We start from the raw sequence: 24,849 nt of genomic DNA, 5'->3' as shown, positions 1-24,849 counted from the left end.
GGCCCCACCTGGAGTACTGTGTCCAGTTCTGGAGCCCCCAACACGAGAGACATGGACCAGTTAGAACTAGTCCAGAGAAGGGCCACCAGGATGATCCGAGGCTGGAGCACCTCTCCTATGAAGACAGGCTGAAAGAGCTGGGGTTGTTCAGCCTGAAAAAGAGAAGGCTCCGGGGAGATCTCATAGCGGCCTTCCAGTACCTGAAGGGGGCCTACAAGAAAGCTGGGGAGGGACTTTTCATAAGGACAACTAATGACAAAACAAGGAGAAATGGGTTTAAGCTGAAAGAGGGTAGGTTCAGATTAGATATTAGGAAAAAGTTCTTTACTGTGAGGGTGGTCAGACACTGGAACAGGTTGCCCAAGGAAGCTGTGGATGCCCCCTCCCTGGAAGTGTTTAAGACCAGTCTGGATGAGGCTTTGAGCAACCTGATCTAGCGGAAGGTGTCCCTGCTGATGGCAGGGGGGTTGGAACTAGATGATCTTTGAGGTCCCTTCCAATCCAAACCATTCTATGATTCTATGATTTTGAAGACCTGCCATCCCTGCCTTTCACTTTTGCAGACTTTCTCCTAAAGGCACGTTTCAACCAAATGAGGGGTCGAATCGCCCGCACCCCAGTACTACACACAGTGAGCTGAAAAGCGGGGAGCAGAAAAATAAGTGCATTAGAGTTCGAGATGACCATGTCCCTCAGAACAACGCTTGGTCTCGGTACTGGCATCAAATAGACTAAACGTTGATTAACAGGAAAATATTTTGAATTTTATTTTTTCACGTTATTATCAAGTACACAATTACAATAATGTCACACATCCCTATATGATTCTATGTATTTTGTTTTTTTTCCTTTGTCTTTTTTACAAAGTGTACAGAGGGAAGGACGTATACAATATTTAACAGGGTATTTTCTACAGAACAATAATTTATATTATGTCCTTGTAAAAATCTGTACCTTTTTTAAACATTAAACTGAAACATCCATTTTATAGCATTTGCTAAGCAAATTATTTAAGAATTAAAACTAACCTGTAACTAATGTCAGTACATTAACAATAACTATAATTTCATTTTCTCTTTATACAGACAAATACATTTTACAAAATCCACTTGACCAAACCCTTATTAAAAAAAAAGTTTCAACATTGTGCTTTAAAAAAAAAAAAAAGTGTGTATGATTCCAGGCTACTTAAGAGAAAGAAAATGTGTAAAATTGTGTTCTTTGTCTTTCAGCTTATTTAAAAAAATAAAGTTCAAAATGGCTAAACTCCTGGGCAACGCTATGGGAATTTATGCAGATTTTGTACACTTTTCAGGTTTCCAGTTAGAAAATGCTTGAACATAAAGAAGGGTGTGTGGGGGGGAGGGAGTTGCGGGAGGGTACACTCTGCAAGACGCAAATGGCAAACCTCTACTGGGTTTTACTGCATCTGATTTGGCAATCAGTAGGCAACAGACAGACAGCTACGGCCGTGGAGGAAACCCACGGGCTGATTCACCGGGGATTTCAAGGAAGGCACAGTGCAGCACACCTAGGTATTACACGCTAAAGGTTCACGGCCCGGTAGTAGCAGTGTTATACAAGAGCACGTTGTTGGGCAAGTCTGGGGGCACTGTCAAGCAGGCATCAAAAGAAAAAGACATTACACAGTAAGAGTAGTGACATGGCATTCGACTCTCCTGAAACTGCAAATTAAACACAAGTATTTCGGCTTACAGAAGGGCTGAGCAGTAGGAGCAGGGCTCGGTAACAAAACAGAATACAAAAGGCTCAGAAGATGCACATCTGAAAGGAAACCTCTGTCCCTTTATCACCCCAAACCTGAAATCGTCACTGAAACGCCGGTTTGATTTCAAGAGGAAGTTTGCCTGCCTAGAAACAAGAGCCAGTGCTGGGCCAGGCTCCGAACCCTTTCCGCTAGCGAATTGTGGGTTACAAATCTACCCTAAGCTGGCAGGCAGCGGGGTCCAAATTCTGCCATCCATGGTCAGCCAGGGGCTTTGGTGGGAACCTGAGCAAGGGGAGCAGGGCCGGGTCCTAACATCTGGCATGTAACTGAATGGTTTGGGGGTTTTGGTTATGTAGTTGTTGTTAAGGTACGTGACCTCCCGCCCTGTACATTTACGCTGCAATTAGCAAACGAGATGGCGCTATTTTATAATAGTCTTCAGGTGGCAAAATTGTGTATAATAATTGTAATGTTCTCCCAGCTGTTTATAAACAGATTAAAAGAACTGGGTTAATTCTGGATACTATACTAATTAATAAACAGCAGCTTAACACAGCTGCTAATGGCTCAGGAAAAACATTCCATTTAGAAACAGTTCTGTTACTACCATAACTTACTTTTCTTATTAAGGATATCTACATTAAAACAACTCTACTCCTTCTGAATGCATCTGCTCCACTCCATCCCCCACTGAAGCTCTCACTGTATATATCTTGTTTCCAAAATCGAGGCACCTCTTGGTCTTAAATTTTATTCTAAAACAACTGACAATAAAAATGTGACTTTGAACCACAAACTGTTCTTTCAAAGAAATACTAACATACATAAAAGCATTAAGTCTGAGGTACGTTTACCGGCACGTACAGACAGTTGTGATCTATTAACTCTGCAAATAGAACAAGTTTTTCACATTTCCAACATTAAGACAGCAGTAAATTGGAAAAAAAAACCCCAACCCAATTCATTTGTAACACACAAAACCTTCCAAAGACAAAGAAGCACAGAACAATAAACATAATATTTGAGCACACTTTAAAATTTGCCAAAGAAAGATAACAAATGCCCCAAACAATTTTTTAAAAATTTTTTCTCTCTGAAACCTGAATTAAAACGCATAATAATCTTCCGCCATAAAGTCAGATGTGTAACTCCTCAAATGGACAACAGTTAACCTGCCACAGTCTGTATAGTCAAAACAAGACAATCAGGTGGGCCCTAGTGACTTTATCTTCAACATCACAATTCCCCATTGTATACACACCTCTGACAATTTTAGCAAGAGAAATTTCATATTTTTAAAATTCACAACAAAACTGCATTAACATGGACACTGTGAGTATCAACGAGGTCAGTAAGATAAATATACTTAAATAAACTATTACGGTTGAAAAATTCAGTAAGAGACAGGGTTTACTTTAGTAAATGCAACTTTATTGTTGCCATCTTTTCTTCATTTATTAAACAAACTGAATAGAATTCAGAACACGCTATTGAACAAAAAGTATAAAAGTCAACTAGAAGCAATAATCCTATTTTTATACAGCAACAAATCAAATGCACAGTATGTTTTTTTTGTTGGTTTTTTTTTTGTGTGTGTGTGATCGCAGGTGATTGGCTTTAAAATAAGCTAACTGCCTGAAAGGCAAAATTCCTTTATAATTCCAGCCATAAGTCTGTGAAAGAGACTTTAAGGCAGCCCAACATCTTTATGATGCCGCATAATGTGCTGGTTCTTCTCTGAAGGCCGCCGGAAACCTTTCTTGCAATACTCACAACGGTGAGGGTAGTCTTTTGTATGAATGGAAATAACATGCCGTTTGAAGCCTGAGGCATCTGTAGTGCTATACTCACAGTACTCACATTGATAAACTTTCCTGCCACTGTGTGTTTTCATGTGTTTTTTCAGCTCGTTTTGCTGCCTAAAGCCCTTTCTACATCTCTTGCACCTGAACGGAAGATCCTTTGTGTGAACTGAGAGTATGTGGCGACTCAGGATGAAGGGATCTGCAATCTTAAAGTCACAATGTCTGCACTGGTGCAATTTTTTACCCTTGTGAGCCGCCACGTGTTTTTTCAGTTCCGAAGGCCTGTGAAAGCCTTTATCGCACATATCGCACTTATGAGGATAGTCTTTCGTGTGGACTGAAATGATGTGTCGCTTCAGATCGCTCGAGTTCGAGCTCTTATGGTCACAATGCAAACACTGATGTGTTTTACTTTCTTGATGCATAAGCGTGTGCTGCTGTAGCTCTTTGGTATCTGCAAAAGTCCGGAAACAAATATCGCACTTGAGTGGCTTTTCCTTGCTGTGTTTAGTCTTTACGTGGGTTTTCAAGTTGGAAGAGTCGGCGGATCGGTATTCACAATATTGGCACTGGTACGGCTTCTCACCAGTGTGGATGCGCATGTGCTTCTTGAGCTCCGACGGATGGCGAAATCCTTTGCCACACTCCACGCAAATATGAGGAAAGTTCTTGCTGTGGACAGCTAAAAGGTGGTGACTCAGTAATCCTTGTTCTGCTGTCTCATAATCGCAGAATTTGCACTTGTGCATTTTACTAACTCCTTTGTCCCTGTGCACCATTTTGTGAGTAAATAAAGTTCCTGCATGAGAGAAGCTTTTCCCACATTCATCGCACTCGATAAGCTTTTCTGTTTTGTTGGTCAGCTTATGACTCTCCAAGTGGTTATGTAAACTTATTTTTTTATTTGTAGTGTAATCACAGTCTGTGCATCTGTATTTCTTCTTAGTAAGAAGGTGCTCCGGGTGGTTTTTCATGTGCCTTTTCAAGAAACCTCTGGATTTAAATTTCTTTCCACAAATCATGCAGGGGTAGACTGTCAACGGATGACCATCAGGGCCAATGATTATTGCTGAAAAAAACAAGAAAAAACCCTTCATCAATACTGTGCAACAATATTACGCTTCAATAAATGTCATATTTCAACCTTAGCAATAAGCTGAATTGTTAATTAAGATCAGAGTCAGACACATACGCTACACTATATAATGCACAAGCTTGTTACTGGGTTAGGTAGAAGAAACGGAGGGAATTACTACTTTCGTTCATCGTTATTATCATCAGGAGAAAGGAAATACTGCTTTTTGATGGAGACAACCAAAGCATCACCCAGCTGTTCTTCACCTCAAATAATTCTACTTTGAAGAATTCTGACCGACTTGACACATTAACTACATGCAGAAACCGATGCTGGTGCAGAGAACAGCAGCCAACTTGTTAAACTGAGTATTACATAGTAAGCACAGCACATGATCTTCTTTGACTTTCCACGAATCTGTAGATAAAGTTTAATCTGTCAGTTTGATCACCTCACGCTGACTACAATTCACATGTCCCCAAACTAACACCTCCTTCTTGTGCCATCTGTCACAGTTACAATCTGAAGAGGTATCAAGCAGGAATCAATGAGAACACATTTCACATACAGACACCTCAAACCTTTGGAACTCATTTGCACTCATCCATCAGCCTGATTTGTTTACCCTGAATTTGTCTAGGCATGCTAAAAAGCTCTCTTTTCCAAAAATGTTTAAGAAGAAGAACTGACTAGGTTGCTGGAAACAGAAAAAGCAAACTTTAAAATTTGCCTGGTTTACTAATTCAGTGCTAGATAAAACAGAACTCCTACAGTGAAGTCACAATTTGGAAAGGAACTTTTAGTATCATTTAAGGCAAGGCTACCAAAGAAAACAGTCATTTGCTTTTTCAACTTTATCAGACCAAACACATCATTCGGGCCGTAACACAGTAACAGCAGAAAGCAAATAATGCCAAAACAGCACACCTGTTCTTACAGATGCAACTGAAAACACTGGCATGAACATCAAGACAATTTATTTCACAATTAAAACAGAAAAGGGTATAGAAGTTACTCTACCTACTGTAACATATAAAGTTCAGCTTTTCCAGTTACTTACTGAGTTGACGCAGTGAAATGTATTGTTCTGTATATTTTCAATAACAACACAAAAGGTTTTTACAAAGTCCTATTACAGAACACTGGTTATCTAACATAATCTTTAAAAAAGTTAAACAAAACATTAAAATTGGTGTGGCTAGTTAAGTATATAGGTTTTTAACCTTTTGCTACAATACTGATTTTTATCCTGTGCCAGAAATGGCTGCCTTTAAAACAACCCCCACAAACCAAACCACTTATGTATTTAAAAACTTTACAATAAAATATGTGCTCATTTAAGATGTAAAAGTGTTGTCAACAAAGTAATTCCCCAAATAATTGCAGTTTTTTACAAGAGAGTGCACATCCTACCAGTAAAGCTTATCTGTTTATGGATAAGTGCTTGGAGTAATCAGAGTGCAGCCAGCCACCAGATACTCACCTGTTTGATATTGCCTAGACTCAGGTCTCCTTTTTTTCTTTGGTTTCTGCTTGGCCAGTCTCCCAAGTCCAGCTGACTCATCTATGTGCAAAAGAGCACTTGCAGTGCCATTCCGACTTTCAATGCCATCGTTATTATTACCTAACAAGGTAAGTTAAAAAGTTACCTACTGTCATCACTCTATAGATTATTTGAGCAACAAACTCTACAATGGTAATAAAATAAATGATCAACTATTATCTGGACATTTAATAAAATCTTAGTAACATACAGGATGAGCTGCAAAACTTCTCTGTATTTAACTTAAAAATTGTGTTTGGTATTATGAACCTGGAAGCACTGTCTTTGCTAAACTGATTGTACAAGAGTACCCAATTTACGGGAATTAATAGTTTTCCATTTCACAGGGAGTTCTCCTTTAAATGCAGTATTTTTTGCATTTCTTTGATTGCTAATTATGCCCCAAATGTTTAACATCAATAAACAATAGCATGTCACAATATTTACTGCGCCCCATTTTCTTCTCAGTCCTGAAATACATTCATGTGTGAGCTCCCATTCACTTCTGGACATCTGAATTAACCTGACTGAAGTTTCTCACACACCAAGTTTCAGAACTGGAACTGTGATCAATGAATCATTCTAAACAGCCCATAAACTTGCACACAAAGTACTCTACTTACTATTTGCACACCTGATGGTTTAACACTTACAAATTCTTTCTACTGGGAACAAAAAGCCTGCTCAGTATTGTATAATAGAAAGAAGGAAACAATCTTTGCCTCACAGAGCTCCGTGTTAAATACACAAATGGTATCACTGGATATAAAACAAACATGAAAATTACAAGTAAATATATCCATATATTCAAGAAAGTATTTATTTGCAATCAGCTTAACATCAGTGATATAAGGGCATTAAGTAAATGTCAATAATAACTTTTGTGGTTAAGTATTTACTTGAATCAACAGAAGGTAACAGTTCCTAGTGAAAGCAAAGCACACAAATAGTACAAGAAGATTGAAGGGGAAGAAAGTGCAAGATGCTCAATAGCTGTTCCCTCTGTAGAGTGCTGAGAATGAATATTCATGACTAATATAAGAAGACTCAGTGCGAGGAACAGGCGTGTGCAGAGCCTGAGGATTCTGATCTATACACTGGCTCAAGTGTTGCACAGCAAACATGGCAAGTGACAAATGTTGGTAACGAAAACCCATCTCACATCTTACATGTAGAAAGTTTGCAACAGGTGCATGAAGAGTCTTTCTAGAGTACAACACAAAATGGGCCCCAAACACATTCTAATACCAGAACAAGACTGCAAAACCTTTCTGGAATGTAAAACACAGTGGGACTGTGCTTTGCTACAATGCAGCAACAAAACAAACTTAACATTTTAAGATGCCAAAGTTATCAGCTCTTAAACCCTCTTTAATTGGAGAAAAGTTCCGAGAAGCGCAGATGACAGAACCTCTGCCATTTTCACACCTTCATGCTCTCTTCCCTTCCCTGCCACTTATTGCCTTGCATGTTAGGTTGCTTACTGCTGACAGTGCAGTGACTCCACTGTTTCCCACATTCTTAAACTCTCCTTTCAATTCCATCTCTCTGTTCTTAACAGACTCTGCTCAATTTTCTCCTCCTCCAAAATCACTGAGTGTTCAGTCTACAACTGCTGTTTTGAGTTCACTTAATTTCATTTTTAATTCCCACTCAACCTGGCTTCTGTCCTTTCCTCTCCACTGAAACTGTGCTCACCAGTATATCGCCAAAGATAAGCCTCTGGGTGTGCTACCAACCATCTCCTAAACAACTTTTAACACAGGCCGCTCCCTGAAATCTTGCCCTCCCTTGACTTACGTCTGTGATTCCAGCCCCCATCGTATTCTCAGCACTTCCCTGCCATTTGTTTGCTGGCACCATCACCGCAATCCATATCATGCAGATGCACAACCCAAGTTTTGTCCTCTACTCCACTACTGCTTCTGCTTTGTTTACTCAAAAGTACGTTTTGAAGGAGAACTGGGCAATATGGAAACAATTCTAAGATGAGATTTTGGTCTACCAGCTTACCTAAGTTTTGGACATCAGTCTGTGCACCAGTTGGTGCTCAGATACTAATGCTCAAGGAACGTGGTTCTGCATGCTGGAAATACTGTCAAGGGTCTGCTATAATTTTAAGATGTCTCTCTCCAGCTTATTTTTTGTTAATAATTTAATTATTTCCATTAGTGAAATCATTTATTTATATGTTCCTTCTAGAAACCATTTGAATCTTAAAGGTCTTTTCCAAACTCGGCAATTCTGTGATTCTGTAAATGGAGTGAGAGGTCAGTGTTGCTCTTCACTGTTACACTGCTACATATTCCCATCTGCTGCTTTTTTTTTTTAGCTCCAGAATAAAAATACTCAGTTCTATTCCCAAGCCAGCTCTTAGTGTGTCCTAAAACTGTGAAGGACAGACCTATTTGAGATGCAATTTTTCAGCTGAAAGCTCGTGTACTTCCCCTTCCATATCATGAAAATATGAAAGAAAATGCCTGTTAAAATAGGAATAAGAAGCCAGCCTTACAGCTTCTCTCTTCTTCTAAGGCTCATAAAAGGCTCATGTCATGAAACCACTCTTAAACTAAAACTTGAAAAACAAACACAAAAGCACACATACTCCACTACCCTCCAAAAACCAATCTTGCTATACACAGTGTCACCAGGAAGAATTCTTTGAGTATTACCTACCATAAGCTGCTGCCCAAGCTATGGGCATGAAAGTTTTAATTTCAGTGTCATCAATTTGCTGTTCATGGGCCACTGCTGCATCTTCCTCTCCTACAATCACTTCCATATAAACCTCATCAGCTATTTCTGCAACATCTAAGAGAAAAAAAAAAACAAAAAAAAACCAAGAAAAAATTAATAGGAACACTGCACTGTTGAAAGTGAAAATCCCTGTTCCCAAACGAAAGCCACCTACTTACTTAAGTCTTCATCTTCGTGCTGAGAATCATTTACAGTCATGTAAACCATCTTCTCCCTTGGAATACGAATACTGCTATTTTGATCAAGTAATCCAACTGCATGGTCATTCTCTGGCTCGCTCTCCACAATGTCTACTGTGCCACCTAATTAGGAAGACCAGAGCAAAATAATTTAAATACAGTTTGTTCATATTCTACGCTGAACCACAGAAAACTGAAAGTTTATAACTCTTTATCATTAGACCCACAGCTCTTTACAGATGACCTGAGAGAAACCACAGTCTCTAATTATGCAAAATTTCAAATGTCAGGTTGGAGTATTCTAAAATGAGCGCATTTTACCTAAATCATCTTCTCCAGGATCTGCTTTGAATATATAGACCTTGATGACTTCTGGACAAATGCCATCCACTTTACAAGAGCCACTTTCTGACTCTGCTTCCATGGTCATTTCAGCAGAACCTTCATGTTCTATCTTACCAGCATCATCCACTACAAAAACAAGTTATTACAATTATCCAGTCATATACAGACAGACAGAGATGAAAGACTTTATTACTTTATTACTCAAATTTGGAAGCAGTTTAAGATTACATTGTGATAAAGAACCTACCCATAAATATTTTTTTCATATCCTTGAAAACATCGACAATAAACACAGAAATAAATTTGAGCCGTATCTTCTAGTTAAGGGGGAACTGCAAGAGTGCTGCAGTGATGTAACTAGAAGCATGAGCACCACACCAAGCAGTACTGATAGGGAAGTAATGATCTGCAGTAAGGTGATGGTAGGAAGAAACTGCATGTTGGTACTTACTCTGTGGCATAATTTCACTTATTCTCAGTTTTAACTGCTTTCTCCTGCACAAGTAATAAGCTATGAACTGTTTTTTTCAAAAGCATTATCTGTTGCTCAACCCTGTCTCCAATGCAAGCAGCACTGTTGCTGCCAGTCAGACCTAGTCCCTTGCAAAGCAGTTATTGATGCTTCTTCAGCTGACTGGAGAGGAAATCTAAATGAAAACTACAGGAAGAAAAACCTCCACTTTTCTCATCCACTCAGCAGCTGAGGGATGGAGCATAGTGTCCAAGTGCTGCTCAGATGCTACAGCACTGGTGAGCCTATTCAGCTGATTGCTCGTGGTGCCTGTACTAAAAGGGACTTGTACTGGATTTTATGCTGTAGTCCTACATACTCCCTTTAGTATAATTTCATTTTTTTTATCTTCCTTTCAGAAGTGCACTAACACCATGCTTCAGTTTGAATTGCCACAACTTGCCCAGGCCTCCCACATAAAGATGGCTAACAGCCAGCTTTGTGAGGAACATACTTCTGATTTTCAAGACACACTCTACATAGGCACAACCGCACGCCCCCCCGCCCCCATCTCACTTTCCCAAGCGTGGGTTTTCAAGCAAAAAATGCTAAATATGTGTTCACAAAAATCAAATCCAGCATCCTGAGGCCTTCAGAGAATGTCCCCATTTCAGAAGCCCCAGAATTTTGAGTGTCTTAAGAATTCTTAACATGATTGCATACTTTTGTAATTTGTGACTTTATTGTTCACAAAGTCACTTTTGGAGGCTGATGTGGCTCCCTCAGAGCCACACGTAACTTCAATTAATGACAAGAAGACATGAAATTTAAACTAAAGGAACTGTAAGAACTGTCTTGTAACTGCTGTGGAATTTTTAACTACCATGCCTAGCACATGCAAAATACTTAATAAAGTATGCTTATTTTACTGGCACTCATTAAACTACCCTCATAACTAAATCATAGCTTCACTACTCAGTAACAGCAACTCTTCCATTTACTTTAAGATCTACTTTTTTTTAAAAAAAAAAAGCTCAAAACATTATTACTATTATCTTCCTGCCATGAAGTCAATAAATTAGCATTTAAATTACATAGAGCACATGTTCTGTCTCATGTATCAAACAGAGCTGTATTTAAGTACAATTTCTCAATCGGGCACCATTATTCACAAAGAAATATGAATAACATTAGATTATGAAGCACTAAAATAAATTAGTCTTTCTCCTCGACAGAAGAGCAGTAAAAAAAACATTAAATACTCTTACGCCAAGTTCATGATCAATGGCCACTGTACAGGAGGTTTCAAGCAGTACAATGTTTGAAAAATGATTTTGTGTCATGGGACAACATAACATCTTACAGCTGAAACTCCAAAGCATTTCAAAAGTAAAAATCTTAACATGTTCTTTTGAGTGATGTTAACAACACAGCTCCACAGTACATATACTCAGTTATTGAGCAGACTTCAATAAATTCTTTGGCATAAGCCTGAAACACAAAACATCACTGGAACTCTGACAAAAAGAAAAGTTGCTTTCGTTCCTACACTAGATTTATGGAGTTGTTCTCATTTTAGCTTGGCTCTTTCCAGTGTCATGCACGTGTACTTGGAAGCCTTTCAGATCAGCGTAGACTGATTTTACGCTGCTGAAGCCAAAGAGGAAGTCTGCCACCAAGCTCAACTGATGCTGGAACATACTCAAGGAAGGAAAATTACAGTTGAAGCAATCAAAGAGAAAACAAATCTACGTGCACCAATGCGAAACAGGCTTGTTGCTTTCAACCGAGACAGTATATGGAAGTATACAGTGATAACATTAACACAACAGAAGAACTGTAGATCTTAAAAATATGCTCCATTTACTCCTTGAAATAAGTTCTCCAAGGTTCAAAGTCATCTTTTAAACAACATGATTTAAAAAAATGTTATACAAGTTAGAGTTTGTTTATCCCCGATTTCCCTCTATATTTTCAAAATGTAACAACTGGCTTAAATATTTTTCAACAGCTCCATTAAACTGTGTAGGAATATTAGGCCAACTTTTCTCATCCAAAAGGAAAAAGTTTCACCCTTTACAGGTGTGAAAATACTTGAAAAATTAGAAGTCCGCAAGTGCTTGAAAAGTAACAGTATTTGCAATACAGCAGCAAACAGGTAACAGGAAGAAAAGTAGGGTGCAAGATAAATGAGGTGAAAGAGAATGGTTATCTATCACACAGAACACCATTTCCATGGTATCTTGTCCTATGGCCACATAAGCATTTATCTTTCATTGATTCATTGATGCTCTGGCAGCATTTATGAAATCTGATTTCTATTCAACACTTTTCCTTTTTTTCTGCATTCTCCACAAATCTCAGTCTCACAATCAGAGAAAACGATATTCATAAATACCTGACTGATCAATGTTTGCAGTCGGAATTCTGATGTTTGAATTTTTCATTTGAATTCACAGCCTATCAAGAGATCCCACTAGCACCATGCATGACTGATCTCCTCTCACATTGTTCCTCTTCAAAATTATATTTAAAAAAAAAAACCAAAACAAACAACCCAAAAGTACTTAAAGTATTTGTTAAGCTTGGAAGAGACCACTTCCTTTCAAGTAGGGACACTGGGCAGTTATTAAACAAGTCACATGCTAGAAAAAAGTTCAGACTAGTATTATTCCAACACTGTCATACTCTGTGCCTCCATTTCATTAGATTTAACTGAACACTAAAAACTTTAAATATATGATTTTTTTCCCTGTACTAGCTAGTACCTTTACTTCAGCAAATAAGTGGATTCAGAGACTAATTTTTCAAGTTAAAAAAAAAAATAAAAAGATTAAAATTGTTAGACATAACATTTTATGTAAACTGCAAGAATGCATTTTGTGGTCAGTTTGCTGACATTCTTCACAGACTTCACTGATTAGAGGAGCCTGCTCTTTACACCCCATGAGCTGTCAGTAACACCTAAAAAGAGTACAAGCTTCTCCAGCATCACAGTTATTGCTTCCATATAAAGGTGATGCTTGAATTTTTATTAAAAGCACAAACAGATGAGCAAAGTGTCACACAACATGGAAGATGTAGCATATTTAAAGCCTGCCTAGTTATCATTTATATTACAAGGAAATAAACAAAAAGAGACCAAGAAATTAAAAAAGAATGAAAAGCAAATAAAAAATATGCAGGCAACATTAACAACAGATTGCTTGTTTCATGTGTGTTCTGTTAAGATGACAGCATTTGTCCCCTCCAAAATGTTACATCTAACAACAACAAAAAAAATCATATAACGTCATAAACTGTAATGTCCAACTACTAATTATCTCCTGTGTCTTTACCCTCCTACTAAAATACATCCAGTGACATTTTTGGGATAGAAACAAGTTACTGTGCAATGATAACAGAAACAACATTTAAAATCCAGCCAAGGCCAGTTTCTCCATACAGGAGCATACATGCTAGGCCAAGATCCCGCATCCTGCAGTTGCTTAAATGGCACATCTCTTGTTTAACCACAACACATACACCTTCCCCAAGTTGTTTTTAGTTTTTTTTATATCCAGTATTTAATAGATTGGCAGATACAGACTTCAGAGCCTTGCAGTCTTTCACTCCTAACTAGAAAAATGCAAGTATCTCTAACTGTTTTTATGTTTTAATGGTTTCCATAAGCTTTTACATTTATTCTTTCTTACCATTTTTCATTTATCTGGGATTAAATAAGGAAAATAAAAGGACTGTGAAGGACAAAATTCACTTAAGCACTAAGAAACCTTCCATCTTTCTCAGGTACGCACTTCTCATTGCTAAATAACACACTGAAACAATTATCACAAATATTCTAAGAAAAAATCTGTCTCTACACCAGTTTAACATCTTAAAATCTGACTTCAGAGCAATTAGATAAGTATAATCTATTTTGGCAGCCTTTATGTTCCCAAATGATTCTCTTTGCTGCTGAAAAAAATGCTTAATTGAGATAACTTGCCTGCTTACAAAATAAACCCTATTTAACCTTTCTTAATTAAAAAGGCCACTGCTAACTATTCTGTTTTGTCTAAAATAGATTAAAAACATGCTGTATTCCGCAGACAGACTTTGTTCAGTTATCTATGATACAAACATTTTAACTTTTACTTCACTTGATAGCAGAGAATTCCTAGTCCACTGAAGGAAGTTATTTTTACCATCCAGTTACTTCTTAAAATGGCAAAGCAGGTTTCCTAACCTCTGAGAAAACAGAAACCTGTTCTGTTTTGATTTTAATGCCACTGCCATTACACATGAGCAACAGTATATACTCTATGCGACTGGTATCTAGCACTTGTCCTCATCCTGCTCCCCTCAGCACACAAACCAGACCAAGCTCTGATGGATTACTCCACCCAACCAAACTCCCATCTCCCTCACCTCCCACAGTGACCTCCTGAGCAGCCTCAGCTGCAACAATCCTTGGTGACATTCCAGTGGTCAGGCAGAAGCAGGGCAGCAAGCTCTACCCCACAGAAAGGGGGGGTAAAAAGGAAAAAGAAGGACTGACTTATTTATGCTAAAAAAGTAAATAAAAGGATTTTGTCTTCTTGACTAGAAGTCTACTGGATGGCCCTAATGAAGGCGTGACCTTTATGGCTTTGTTGATCAGATCCATTGCTTCCAACTGGAACACCCAGGAAGGATGAGAAAAGACAGGTTTCACCCAGACATATGAAAAGATGCAATGATCTTTCTCTCCCTTTGAGTACCCTGGCTTCTGACTCCTGTAATGGAGCGTAAATTCGGATACAACAAACAAAAGACATGTCTAACTCTGAGTAAAGTAAGGATATGGACGGACATAACATAGCCCCTGCATTCACAAACTTCACAGAACTTCCCAAAACTGCAGCTTGAACTTTGTGAGGTTACCCTTCCCTCTCTCCAGACTGCCCATGTCAAACCGCCTTTGTGCCTCACCATTTTTACTGCAATTAAATACGAGTGTATCAGAGCACAACTTTTTGTCCTAGGGAACAATTCTGTGCCAGAGGATGTGTCTTTCTTTGACAAATCGAATAAAATCAGACAAGCAAAAATATTAATTTCCATCTTAAGGCCAGGTGTAAGGCACTGCTTCCTTTGGTTAGTAAATGCTGGCGGTTTGTTGTTGTTGTTTTGACAAACACTAGCTGATCTCACCATTATTGTTTCACTTACGGAGAAACGATTTTCCAAGCCTTAAAATTTGCTACCAAACAATCGGCACCAGTGTGAGCCAGAACACAATCTATCCTTTTCTAACCAAACCCATGAACTGGCTTTTTATGGCACATGTGAAAAAAAAAAACAACCCTGATTTATCAAACCTCCTTGAATCCTTCTCAAGCTACTAGCCAGTAGCAGTTTGCATTCTTTGCTGAATGAGTATCTGATTCTGCTCTGTTCCAAATCTACCATGGACCAAAAATGAAGCTTGAAGGCAAAGACCTTCAAGAAAAAAGGTGAGTACATCAAAAGATAAATGATAATATAAGCTGTGCCAAGAAACATTATCTTGGAAATGAAAAAAAAAAAAAAACCAACCCAAAGGCGTACTGATGCAGAAGCTAAATTAAATCTAAATGGGAAAAGAAATATTAAAATATTGAGTTTATTGAAGCAAAGTCACAGAATTAAACCCACAGGGACTGTACTCTTTGAGAAGACAAACCATTCTGAAAACAAGACAGAAAGAAGAGACACGACATTAAGAAAAGTACACAGAGATTAGTCATTTCAAAAGAGGTATTTTCAGGATAAAGCTGAGAAAATCATCTTTATTTTAAGAAAATCTACGTAGACTCAGTTCATTAGGAACAAAAATAAAAACACTTAAAGAGAGCCACAAGATAGGAAGAAAATAGCAAGAAGATTTTGCCAGTAACCTGCATTGAAGAATACAGACTGAGAAACCTACAACAGAAAGAAGACAAAGTGTCATCCCCCTGCTTTGCAAGTGACTAGATAAAAGAAGGCAAAAGCACCCTGAAGAACGCAGCCTGGCTCCCAGATCCGGGAAGCAGCTGCATTTGGCTACTGTAATGGCAGACAAAATTCCAGTCCAACATCTGCCGCAGCAGTTCAGGGAGCTCTGCCAGAATCAAGCACAAATTTACAGGTTAGGACGTGGAATCAAAACACAGGCTGATGTTACTACCTTTTAAAAAGCACCTAATACTAAGTTCAACTGAAAAACTGAGACGGTCAACAGATCGATAAATACACATAATGCTGATGCAAAAATAAAATAAGGAAATTAATTCAAATAATGTTTTCCATACAACGAAGAGACCAGTCAGCAAGATAGTCTTTACTTGTCAGAAAAGCACTAGACGCTGACTTCACAACCAGAAGAACTTGTTATGCAGGCTTTAAACACAGTAGGTGGTAATAGCAAACTTCCCTTTAAAACGAACTGTAGAACATAACATTTTAAACACAAATAAAAAAGATGCATGTTTTGCAGCATAACGACTGTTTTAAATGTTGGCTTATTTAAGATTCTGAATCTAAACAAAGTACGTTGCAAGACTATCAAGAGGCATTTGATATCAAATAGACCATGAAACTGCAGAAATAAATGACCAAAAATGGAGAACATCCCAGCACCACTGAACAATTAAATTCCTGTGCTTCCTGCCAGTTACCACCTGTTGATGACCGGTGCATCTAAGAAGACTTCCTAGCTGGGTGGGTATTTTAGAGACCATGCAATATGGCATCTACCAAGACATTTTGAACTCATTCAACCACCAGCAACTCTCACCTGAATTTACACAGACACGGTTTGCAGTGTTCCTATGACAGCAGCCCCAGAGGCCTCGCTCTGCTGCCCATGCTGCAGGGGAAGGGTGAGCAGAGTGGCAGGAGCAACAGCATCTTAAAGAGCAACAGCCAGGGATAGGGAACAGGTATGGGTCACCACCAGAGCCTTTACACAGCCAGGCCTCCATTATCCAGAGATGGATTATCCACTTTGTTGCCTAACTATGCTGCAGGGGCAGAAGCATTTTAGCTGCTTTCATTTGATCTAACTCGGGTCCAGAATCAGAAAGTTATACCTGTACCATAATGCACAGAGTGCATTTATTATTTTGGATAAATACTATTTACTTAGTATCCCTGATCTATTTCACCTCATTTGCATTATCATTGTTTTCCCAGATAATAGAGAATTAACTGTACCTCATATAAACTCAAAACATGGCTGCACAAGGTTACTCAAGGAACTCAAGAGATGATAAATTAAGAAATGCAGTGATCCTAGGTAAGGAGAAGCAATATTAAAATCCATAAGTACAGAATATAAAACTAAAGTTACTTATTATACATTTCAAAAAAGTCTCAAAAGGAAAAAAGAGAAAAAGAAGAAAGAGAAAAAGAAGAAAGAGAAAAAGAAGAAAGAGAAAAAGAAGAAAGAGAAAAAGAAGAAAGAGAAAAAGAAGAAAGAGAAAATGAAGAAAGAGAAAAAGAAGAAAGAGAAAATGAAGAAAGAGAAAATGAAGAAAGAGAAAATGAAGAAAGAGAAAAAGAAGAAAGAGAAAAAGAAGAAAGAGAAAAAGAAGAAAGAGAAAAAGAAGAAAGAGAAAAAGAAGAAAGAGAAAAAGAAAAAAGAGAAAAAGAAAAAAGAGAAAAAGAAAAAAGAGAAAAAGAAAAAAGAGAAAAAGAAAAAAGAGAAAAAGAAAAAAGGTAACTGAAGCAGAGCATGAAGTATGCCTCATCGATGGAGTAATTTAATGCTAGACAAAACTGAAGTGCCTGAAACAGCAATTAAACAAACCAGCCTAACAAAGCTTTTCTATTTCTACAACAAAGAAATGCTCAGCAGCGACACTGATGTTTCTAGGTGCTGCACTGAGTAAGCATCATAGTAAGTAACACAGAGCAAGCTCCCATTCGCACAAATGGATATCCTCAGCAGAAAAAGCACTGATGATATGCTCTGTTTTTCTCCACCCTCTACTTTATGATTCAAATGGATTGTGCCACTGTTCCTAAGGGAGATTAAGATATTCACGGTTGCTTCTCAGCTACTAGCAGCAACAGCTACTCTTTTTGTTAGCAGCATACCTCTGTCCTTTGCTTAATCAAGAGAAGAAAGCACATTCTAACAGCAAAGAAAACCATATTGTTGCTTGTATCTAACTATAAATGAGGTGGAAGGGGTGGGGACTTAGCAAAAAACAAGACAAGGATAACAAATTGTTATTTGGACTTCCAAAAAAACAGGGGTTTTTTTACTTTCCCTTTTCCATTAAATAATTTTGTTTTCTTAATGTCTTGGCAGTGATCTTAGTAACCTGCATATACACGCGTTTTCAAACAATGTCAAATTTATTTTCTTTCAGTTCTTACTAAGTATATGACATTTAGTTTCCTGGAATTCTTACTCTTTTCTTCATATGCTGTAAAATGCTACAGAAATAATTTATAACCAGTCATGCATTTGACTGTATTTTTCTCCATTAGCTTCACCAGAATTTTTAGCCGGTACATGTTCCTAAAAACATCCCCATTCCAGTACATTTGAGAGATCTGCATTTCATTAAATAATACAGAAAATCTGGTTCTGGCGCTGTCGTAAGCCCTCCCTCAGATATTTCAAGCACCACCCAGGCCCATATCGTAAGAATTTTGATGGCTTTACCCAGACACTTACAGGAAATCATAAGGTAATCTTCACAGTTGCCCTTCTCGTCTTGATGTTCCACAGGGATTCCATTGGCGTCGATCACCGCCTCTGATGCACAGTCTGCCACCAACACTTCTTCAGAAACAACATCTGTTCCCAGAGTATCGGTGACAATATCTGCTTCTTCAACATTATCATGAACTACATGCTCTACATGTCCCACTTCAGGTACATGCATTGACTCGCTTGTCAGTACATGTTCTGGTATAGACATTGCTTCTGCTGTTATGTCAGAAGCTAAAACATCATCTGGGACAGTGCAATGAGCCAAAGAAACCTCTTCGGCTACGTCTGTGTCCAGCACTTGTTCAGGAATAATGACAGTTTCAGATACATCTGGCTCCTCCATGATATCTGGGCACTGAACATCCTCGATAACAACATCCTCAATGACATCTTGGATTACTACAGAATCTGGATCATCAGGAACAAAATTATGCACAGTTATGTCTGAGTCGACTACATCTGAAACAAATACTGTTTCCTGTACTTCCACAACAATCTGGTCTCCATCCATATGTCCTGCATCAGCTCCTGAAAAACAGAATTAAAATAGCAGTTAAATTGTAAAACTAACTCAGGTGAAGTGGTCAACAGCTGAAATTACTTCTATTTTACTTCAACTTTGACACTAAGCTGCAATTTAGTAAAAGAGGCATAACAGCCTATAAGCAATTAAGATAGGCAGATACATGGGGACCTGATAAAGCAAGTCCTCAGTAGGTGCTAACATGACTAAGATAAACATTTTCTCTCCTGGAAAAGGTTACCAATTTTTAGACCCTCCCCCAATATCCAAACAACTATTTCTTGACAGAACAGCAGCTCACTCATATTGCTCTGAATACTAAAAACAACCAAAATTTGAAAGCGACTACTCTATACCAACGCACTGATACAGCACAAAGACAATATACACAACAGTCAACAGCATCCAACGTGGACACTCTTATCTACATATTGTCTCCTGACAGACCTGTTGGATCAAAAAATGCATTTGGCTCATGCGGCTGCAATTCAAGCCCATCTTCATCCATGGCCTTTAACTCTCATCAGTCACAGTGTCTGTAGAAGATAAAGAACAGAAGTTATTTAACTTGTATTATGCTACGAAGGTTGCCTCTGCCTGTGCACTGAAAAGTAGAAATTTTGGGCGCCTGGAAGTCAACAGCTAACAACCTCTTGACTTGAAGATGGACCAGATTTCACTCAGGGGATCCCTGTTTGGGATTCCAGAAATACTCCTCTAGAACACCAAACACCCAGGGTCTGAGTAAGAGGAGTGTGAGCTCCAGCACTCACTGTAGGTCCATTTCTTAAAACCCCACAGCTCCACAAACAGACGCAGCTGATAAAGGGATATGAAAATATAATTTCCTTATAATCTTACAAAGAGAAAAAAAACAAAACAAAACAAGACAAAAAAAGACAAAGCCTAGACAAATTCACACTCCAATCTTTTTTGGATGGGGAATACAGCACTGTCAAATCAACAAAGCTCAGTAAGGTAAGTTAAAGGTAGACAGCTAATAATCTGAAATGCACATTGCTTTCGATGTCCCCTATGTTCATATTTGGGCAGTCAGGGGGAAGTTACTTTTATGTCACTTCAGGAATTGAAATCATCAATGTAAACTGTTTCTAGAACACAACACTGTATGTTTTCAAACCCTCAATGTGTGAATATTTTAAAAACTCCTGCCCCATTTGCTTTTTGCATTAAAATATATCACCAGTTCTCAAAAATTACCAAATGTCATATTGTACCAAATTTCTTTGAATGGAATGTTAACATTTCTTCAATGCATAATAACAACTTAAGATTTCAGTCTTCTTATCAGAAGAACCAAACAAGACCACAAAGTTAAAATACTTACTAAAATCTGAAACTGCAATCTAAATTTTGCTGCTTACATATGTGCGTTGTAAGTAGGATCAGGCAAACCTGGTTGGGTACAATGGGATCCCACATAAGCTTGTATGACTCCCTTGCACTTAGTCCAACCAGTTTCCCAAGTGCCAAACCAGGAAACGGAACGTTGCTGCACATTTCTGCTCGTGTTTCTCTACAAGTGGAAGATGCCATTCTCCTTCCTCCAAACATTTTTCACAGTAACAGGCAGAATCTCCCCATTCCTGTGATACTTTCACAAAAGACCTAGAGAAAACATTAAGATTCTGCCCAAGGTTTCCACAAGAATCATAACCTTTCTGAATTACATCAACTAACATTGACATTAATTAAGTCTTGATGGGGGAAAACTGCTATACAAAAGAAAAAATTAACTACTCCAAAGCACAAACTTACAACCATTATCTGTAGCAAGTATTTTCTAGACTTCACCATTTTTCTACCTCAACTTTTCTCAACTCTTTGCAGCTGATCACCTAATTTATATATAAGAAAATGGATTTTTTTACAAGTTGAGGGAGAAATGTAGCCAGAAATTGAACTGGAAGAAAAGCAGCGGCAGTCTAATATTTTTCCAAGAGGTCCCATATTTGTGTGATGTTCAGTTGGAAGATCTCTCTATTTTTAAGGCAGCTGTGCTAACATATCATTGTGGTGTCCAGCTGGACATCAATCACCTCACAATTATTCTGACTGTCAAGCATTTGTCAGAAGCACTCCCTATTAACAGGAACAGCTCGTCACACAGATGCTTTTTTCAGAATCAAGAGCAGAAGGAAGAAAAGGGTTTCTCAGCCTCAGATACAAGACATAGCTTGACTGATGACAATCAACTTCTGCCATGCCACAGAAACAAGAACAGAGTAACAGTTTCATAAAGTTATTCAAGCAAGAATTAATCATACCCCAAACGGTTTACTTCCATCTATTCACCTAGCCAATCTATTACAAAAGTCTTTCCTTCTCATCTTATCTTTTCTGTGGTGTCTTCAGTGTTTAGTTTCTTCTGTCACTTCTCCAACTTCCTGTGTGCCTGTCCCTGTATTATGTTCATTACCTCCTCACTCGCCCATTTCACCTCTCCAGCTTATGCTACAGCACATTCCCACCACTCACCCAAAGCCACACTGCTCATCAATCTGTACCCAAGACTGTATCAGCAATTCAGAGATATTTTTCTTTCCTGGAGGAGGCAGGGAGGATTAAGAGTTGGTGGAAATGAATTGCCTCCCTCCTCAGGCAACACACACAGAAGAAGCTAGCACTCGCTGCCCAGCTCTCTGGGAAAAGCCAAGACGCTGTTTCTGCCCGTGCTTTTGCGGACTGTATTATCATACATATAAGCCACTGATCAGCTGGGACCCAACTGGCTGGAACGGCCAGTTCACCACTAGCTACTGGAAGAACTGGCATTCGTTTTCTCTGCTTCCTGCTTTCATCACACACCTGACCACCACTCCACCACAAATTCCTACTCCTCATGATTCATGCACGTACTTTCTCTACCCTATCCTCTTCCCAAATTCCTCACTGTCTCTGTGAGTGAGGTTCTCCATCATCCTTCTTTCTGTCCTCTCCAACCACCAGACCCAGAGGCTGCCACCGCTACTTCCCAGCTTCCAGAACAACTCGGTTGATGTCATCTCTTCACTGCTGCTTAGATTTCAGGCGACAGATGCTAAAACCAAAAAGACTCTGTGGTGTTCATGATGGTGCAGTTTCATAAAGACACTGCCACCAGCAGCGACAGCCCAGCACACCTGCAACTGCACACTCTGCATCAGTGTGGCCTCTTCTGCATTGGCGAGGTCTTTTCATCTACAGGGGCAGAATCTGCTGCAAACAAAGGCTCAGGTTCTATGCAAGCTGCAGAACTATCCCAGGCACATGGGTTCTGAAGGCAGAGTCTTAAAAAGGCCATAGATTTATCCTTTGGTACTTGTTCCAAAGAAGAAAGAAACCCTACGCTTCCACTGAATGAGTTTCTTCCTACATAAGGTTTCCCATAACGTGCTTCTGCACACAGACCCAGCTAACAAATTAATGTACAGAAATCCTTACTCCTGTGCAGGACCATAAAGACTTCAAAAGTGCTCCACTAGTCCACAGACCCCCATGTCCACAGAAATTTGCTGCAGAAAGAGGACCAGAAGAGGATGCAGGCATTTAAAACAGGATTTAACTAAACTATCTAAAATTATAAAGGTGCCTAAACCAAAATCTGCCATCCAAAAAGGTGTCAAGGCATTTGCCCACAGATGGGCAAAAAAAAGTCCCGTAAAATCCCCTGAAATTGTTTCAGAGTTTAAGCATTCTAACCAGCAGATGAGAAAATACTGTGCTCTCCCTGCTTGCTCCTCTCCTGAGCAGCGGGCCAGCACAGAGGCCCAAGATTCAGCCACACAAAGGAAGGGATGCCACATGGTTCTGTACCATCGTGAGGCAGCTCAGTGATGAAGGCACTGTTCTGTGACACGAGAAATACCAGAGCTTCTCCTTGCAAGTACCACACCAAATAGCTTCAAATTCCTTGGCAAGCACCCTAAGCTCTGTGGTACCATAAGGCCCAGAAGCAATTCCAGTAGTTCATTGTCCTGGGAGATTTCAAGAAGGGCAGAAAATCCTCCCAGTTCTTTCAAAATATTCCAGCCAACACTTACCTCAGGAGCAGGTTCTGGCACCAAAGCAGACAGAATCAATTTTCAGTTCCAGTTTGGGAACCTAAACTCTCCAAGAGAAGCAGGTGCCCAGCCATTTCCCTTTTTTTCTACACCTAGTCCTTCTCAACACTCACATCCATGTGGCTCTGTTCAAATCTCAGTAATTTGGGAACTGCTCTCCTACCACTGCAACAGAAAAAGCCTAAGCACCTAAAACCAGGTTTTATACCTCTGAAAAGAACTAAACATCTACACTTTTTACTTGGCTTGGGTCTATGTCAGCTTCAGATGGATCAAGAATTAAGACAACTCTGAAATACATCTAATTCTGATTGTAAAGGTAGTTCTTACAAATTGATTTTTACTTATTTATTCAGAGACTTGCCTGGTTTTGGTTTTATGAAAGTCAAGGCAATATTTTCAAGTGGAAGATCAGATAAAAATATACATATATATATATATTAATGTAAGAAAAGATATTAACCTATTTGAAATAACATAACCTCCCAGTATAAAAATGGGTATTTTCCATAAATCTGACCTTGAGTACAATCAGTCAAGAGAAGCAACACAGACACTGCACTAGTCTTGCCACATTACAAATCCTTGACGCAACAGGCCTAGCAAAGTAATCAAGATGAAATAAAAAGAAATAGACAAGCTGTCATGTTTTAAACAGAGATCAACTTTAAAAATAGAGTTCCTTAGAAGAAAGGGCTTCAATATGCCACAGAAACTGCCAATTTCTCTGCTCTCACAAAAAAAAAAAAAAGGAAAATGGGGAAAAAGGAAAAAGAAAAAAGTGAAACCTCAGAAAAGCCATCTTTATGACAAAGAAATACACAAGATAGTCCTTTGCCTACAACTAAGGAAAGAAAAATACATCTATTTATTTGGGGTCGGGGCATAAACCAAATACTGGTACAGCAAAACTGAGACCCTTCCCCCAAAAATAAAGGCAAATTAACAGCAAAATTCCCCATGTCCCAGCCCCAGCCCCTACCTACGCTGAGATGACTTAGTGCACAACTATAACCAAGTTCCCATCGTGCCTTGCTACATCCCATTAAAAACTGCAGCACGCCTTGCGTGTCCCAGTTGGGCCAGAGCCCCGAGCTACCCGAAGCTTCGCTGTGGTTATGAGACGACTGGGGGTTCAGGCTACACTACTGCTGTGTCACAACTCTCCCTGTGTGACCCACTGGGGGAGAATGCAATGTACACACACGCTCTCAATCACACACGCCAAAGGTTAAAAAAAAATTATACTTCTACAGCGTCTAATTCTTACCTTGGAAATAACCCCCACAATTATTAGGTGGGAAAATGGAAAAATAAAAACAATGTTACCAATGTGACAGTGTAATCATTGAGCTGTTTATTTTTTGATGCATCTCCCTCAGTTTTGGCAGAAGTATCAGTACTGCTGTTTTCATTGTGATTTTGTAAAAAAATCGCAAGCCTTTTTCTCTTTGTTGTAGTTCAGTGGTGTGGGTATTTGCAGAAACTGGTTTTTAAAAAAAAAAAAATTAAAAAGTGTTCTCTCCACATTTCATAGGGACGTCGTGCATCAGACGACACCTAAGCTAATTCTTACCCAGTCCAGGCCGCCCCCTTGGAACTACTTTCCACTCAGCTGGGGGCCTCTGCAGGAGAGGGGACAGCCGAAGGGGAGAAGCCAGCACC

General features: G+C 38.9%; 1 protein-coding gene across 2 annotated transcripts; it reads right to left on the bottom strand.

Annotated features, from left to right (window-relative positions):
- Positions 1-2,474: 2,474 nt before the first annotated feature.
- Positions 2,475-19,657, bottom strand: LOC104532419 (zinc finger X-chromosomal protein). Of its 2 annotated transcripts, XM_010177627.1 has the most exons (7): positions 19,568-19,657; positions 18,559-19,125; positions 9,410-9,559; positions 9,068-9,211; positions 8,829-8,963; positions 6,093-6,233; positions 2,475-4,603 (listed from the first exon to the last, which is right to left on the bottom strand). In XM_010177627.1, the coding sequence occupies exons 1-7, from the start codon at positions 19,626-19,628 to the stop codon at positions 3,417-3,419; spliced, it is 2,385 nt and encodes a 794-aa protein (XP_010175929.1). In that variant the 5' UTR covers positions 19,629-19,657; the 3' UTR covers positions 2,475-3,416. The 2 variants fall into 2 exon arrangements, with proteins under 2 accessions (XP_010175929.1, XP_028943214.1); XM_029087381.1 differs by lacking the exon at positions 8,829-8,963.
- Positions 19,658-24,849: the final 5,192 nt, after the last annotated feature.

This window comes from Antrostomus carolinensis, unplaced genomic scaffold, assembly GCF_000700745.2.
Source record: "Antrostomus carolinensis isolate BGI_N321 unplaced genomic scaffold, ASM70074v2 scaffold49701, whole genome shotgun sequence".
Taxonomy (NCBI): Eukaryota; Metazoa; Chordata; class Aves; order Caprimulgiformes; family Caprimulgidae; genus Antrostomus; species Antrostomus carolinensis.
This window is presented reverse-complemented; position numbering and strand designations above follow the sequence as displayed.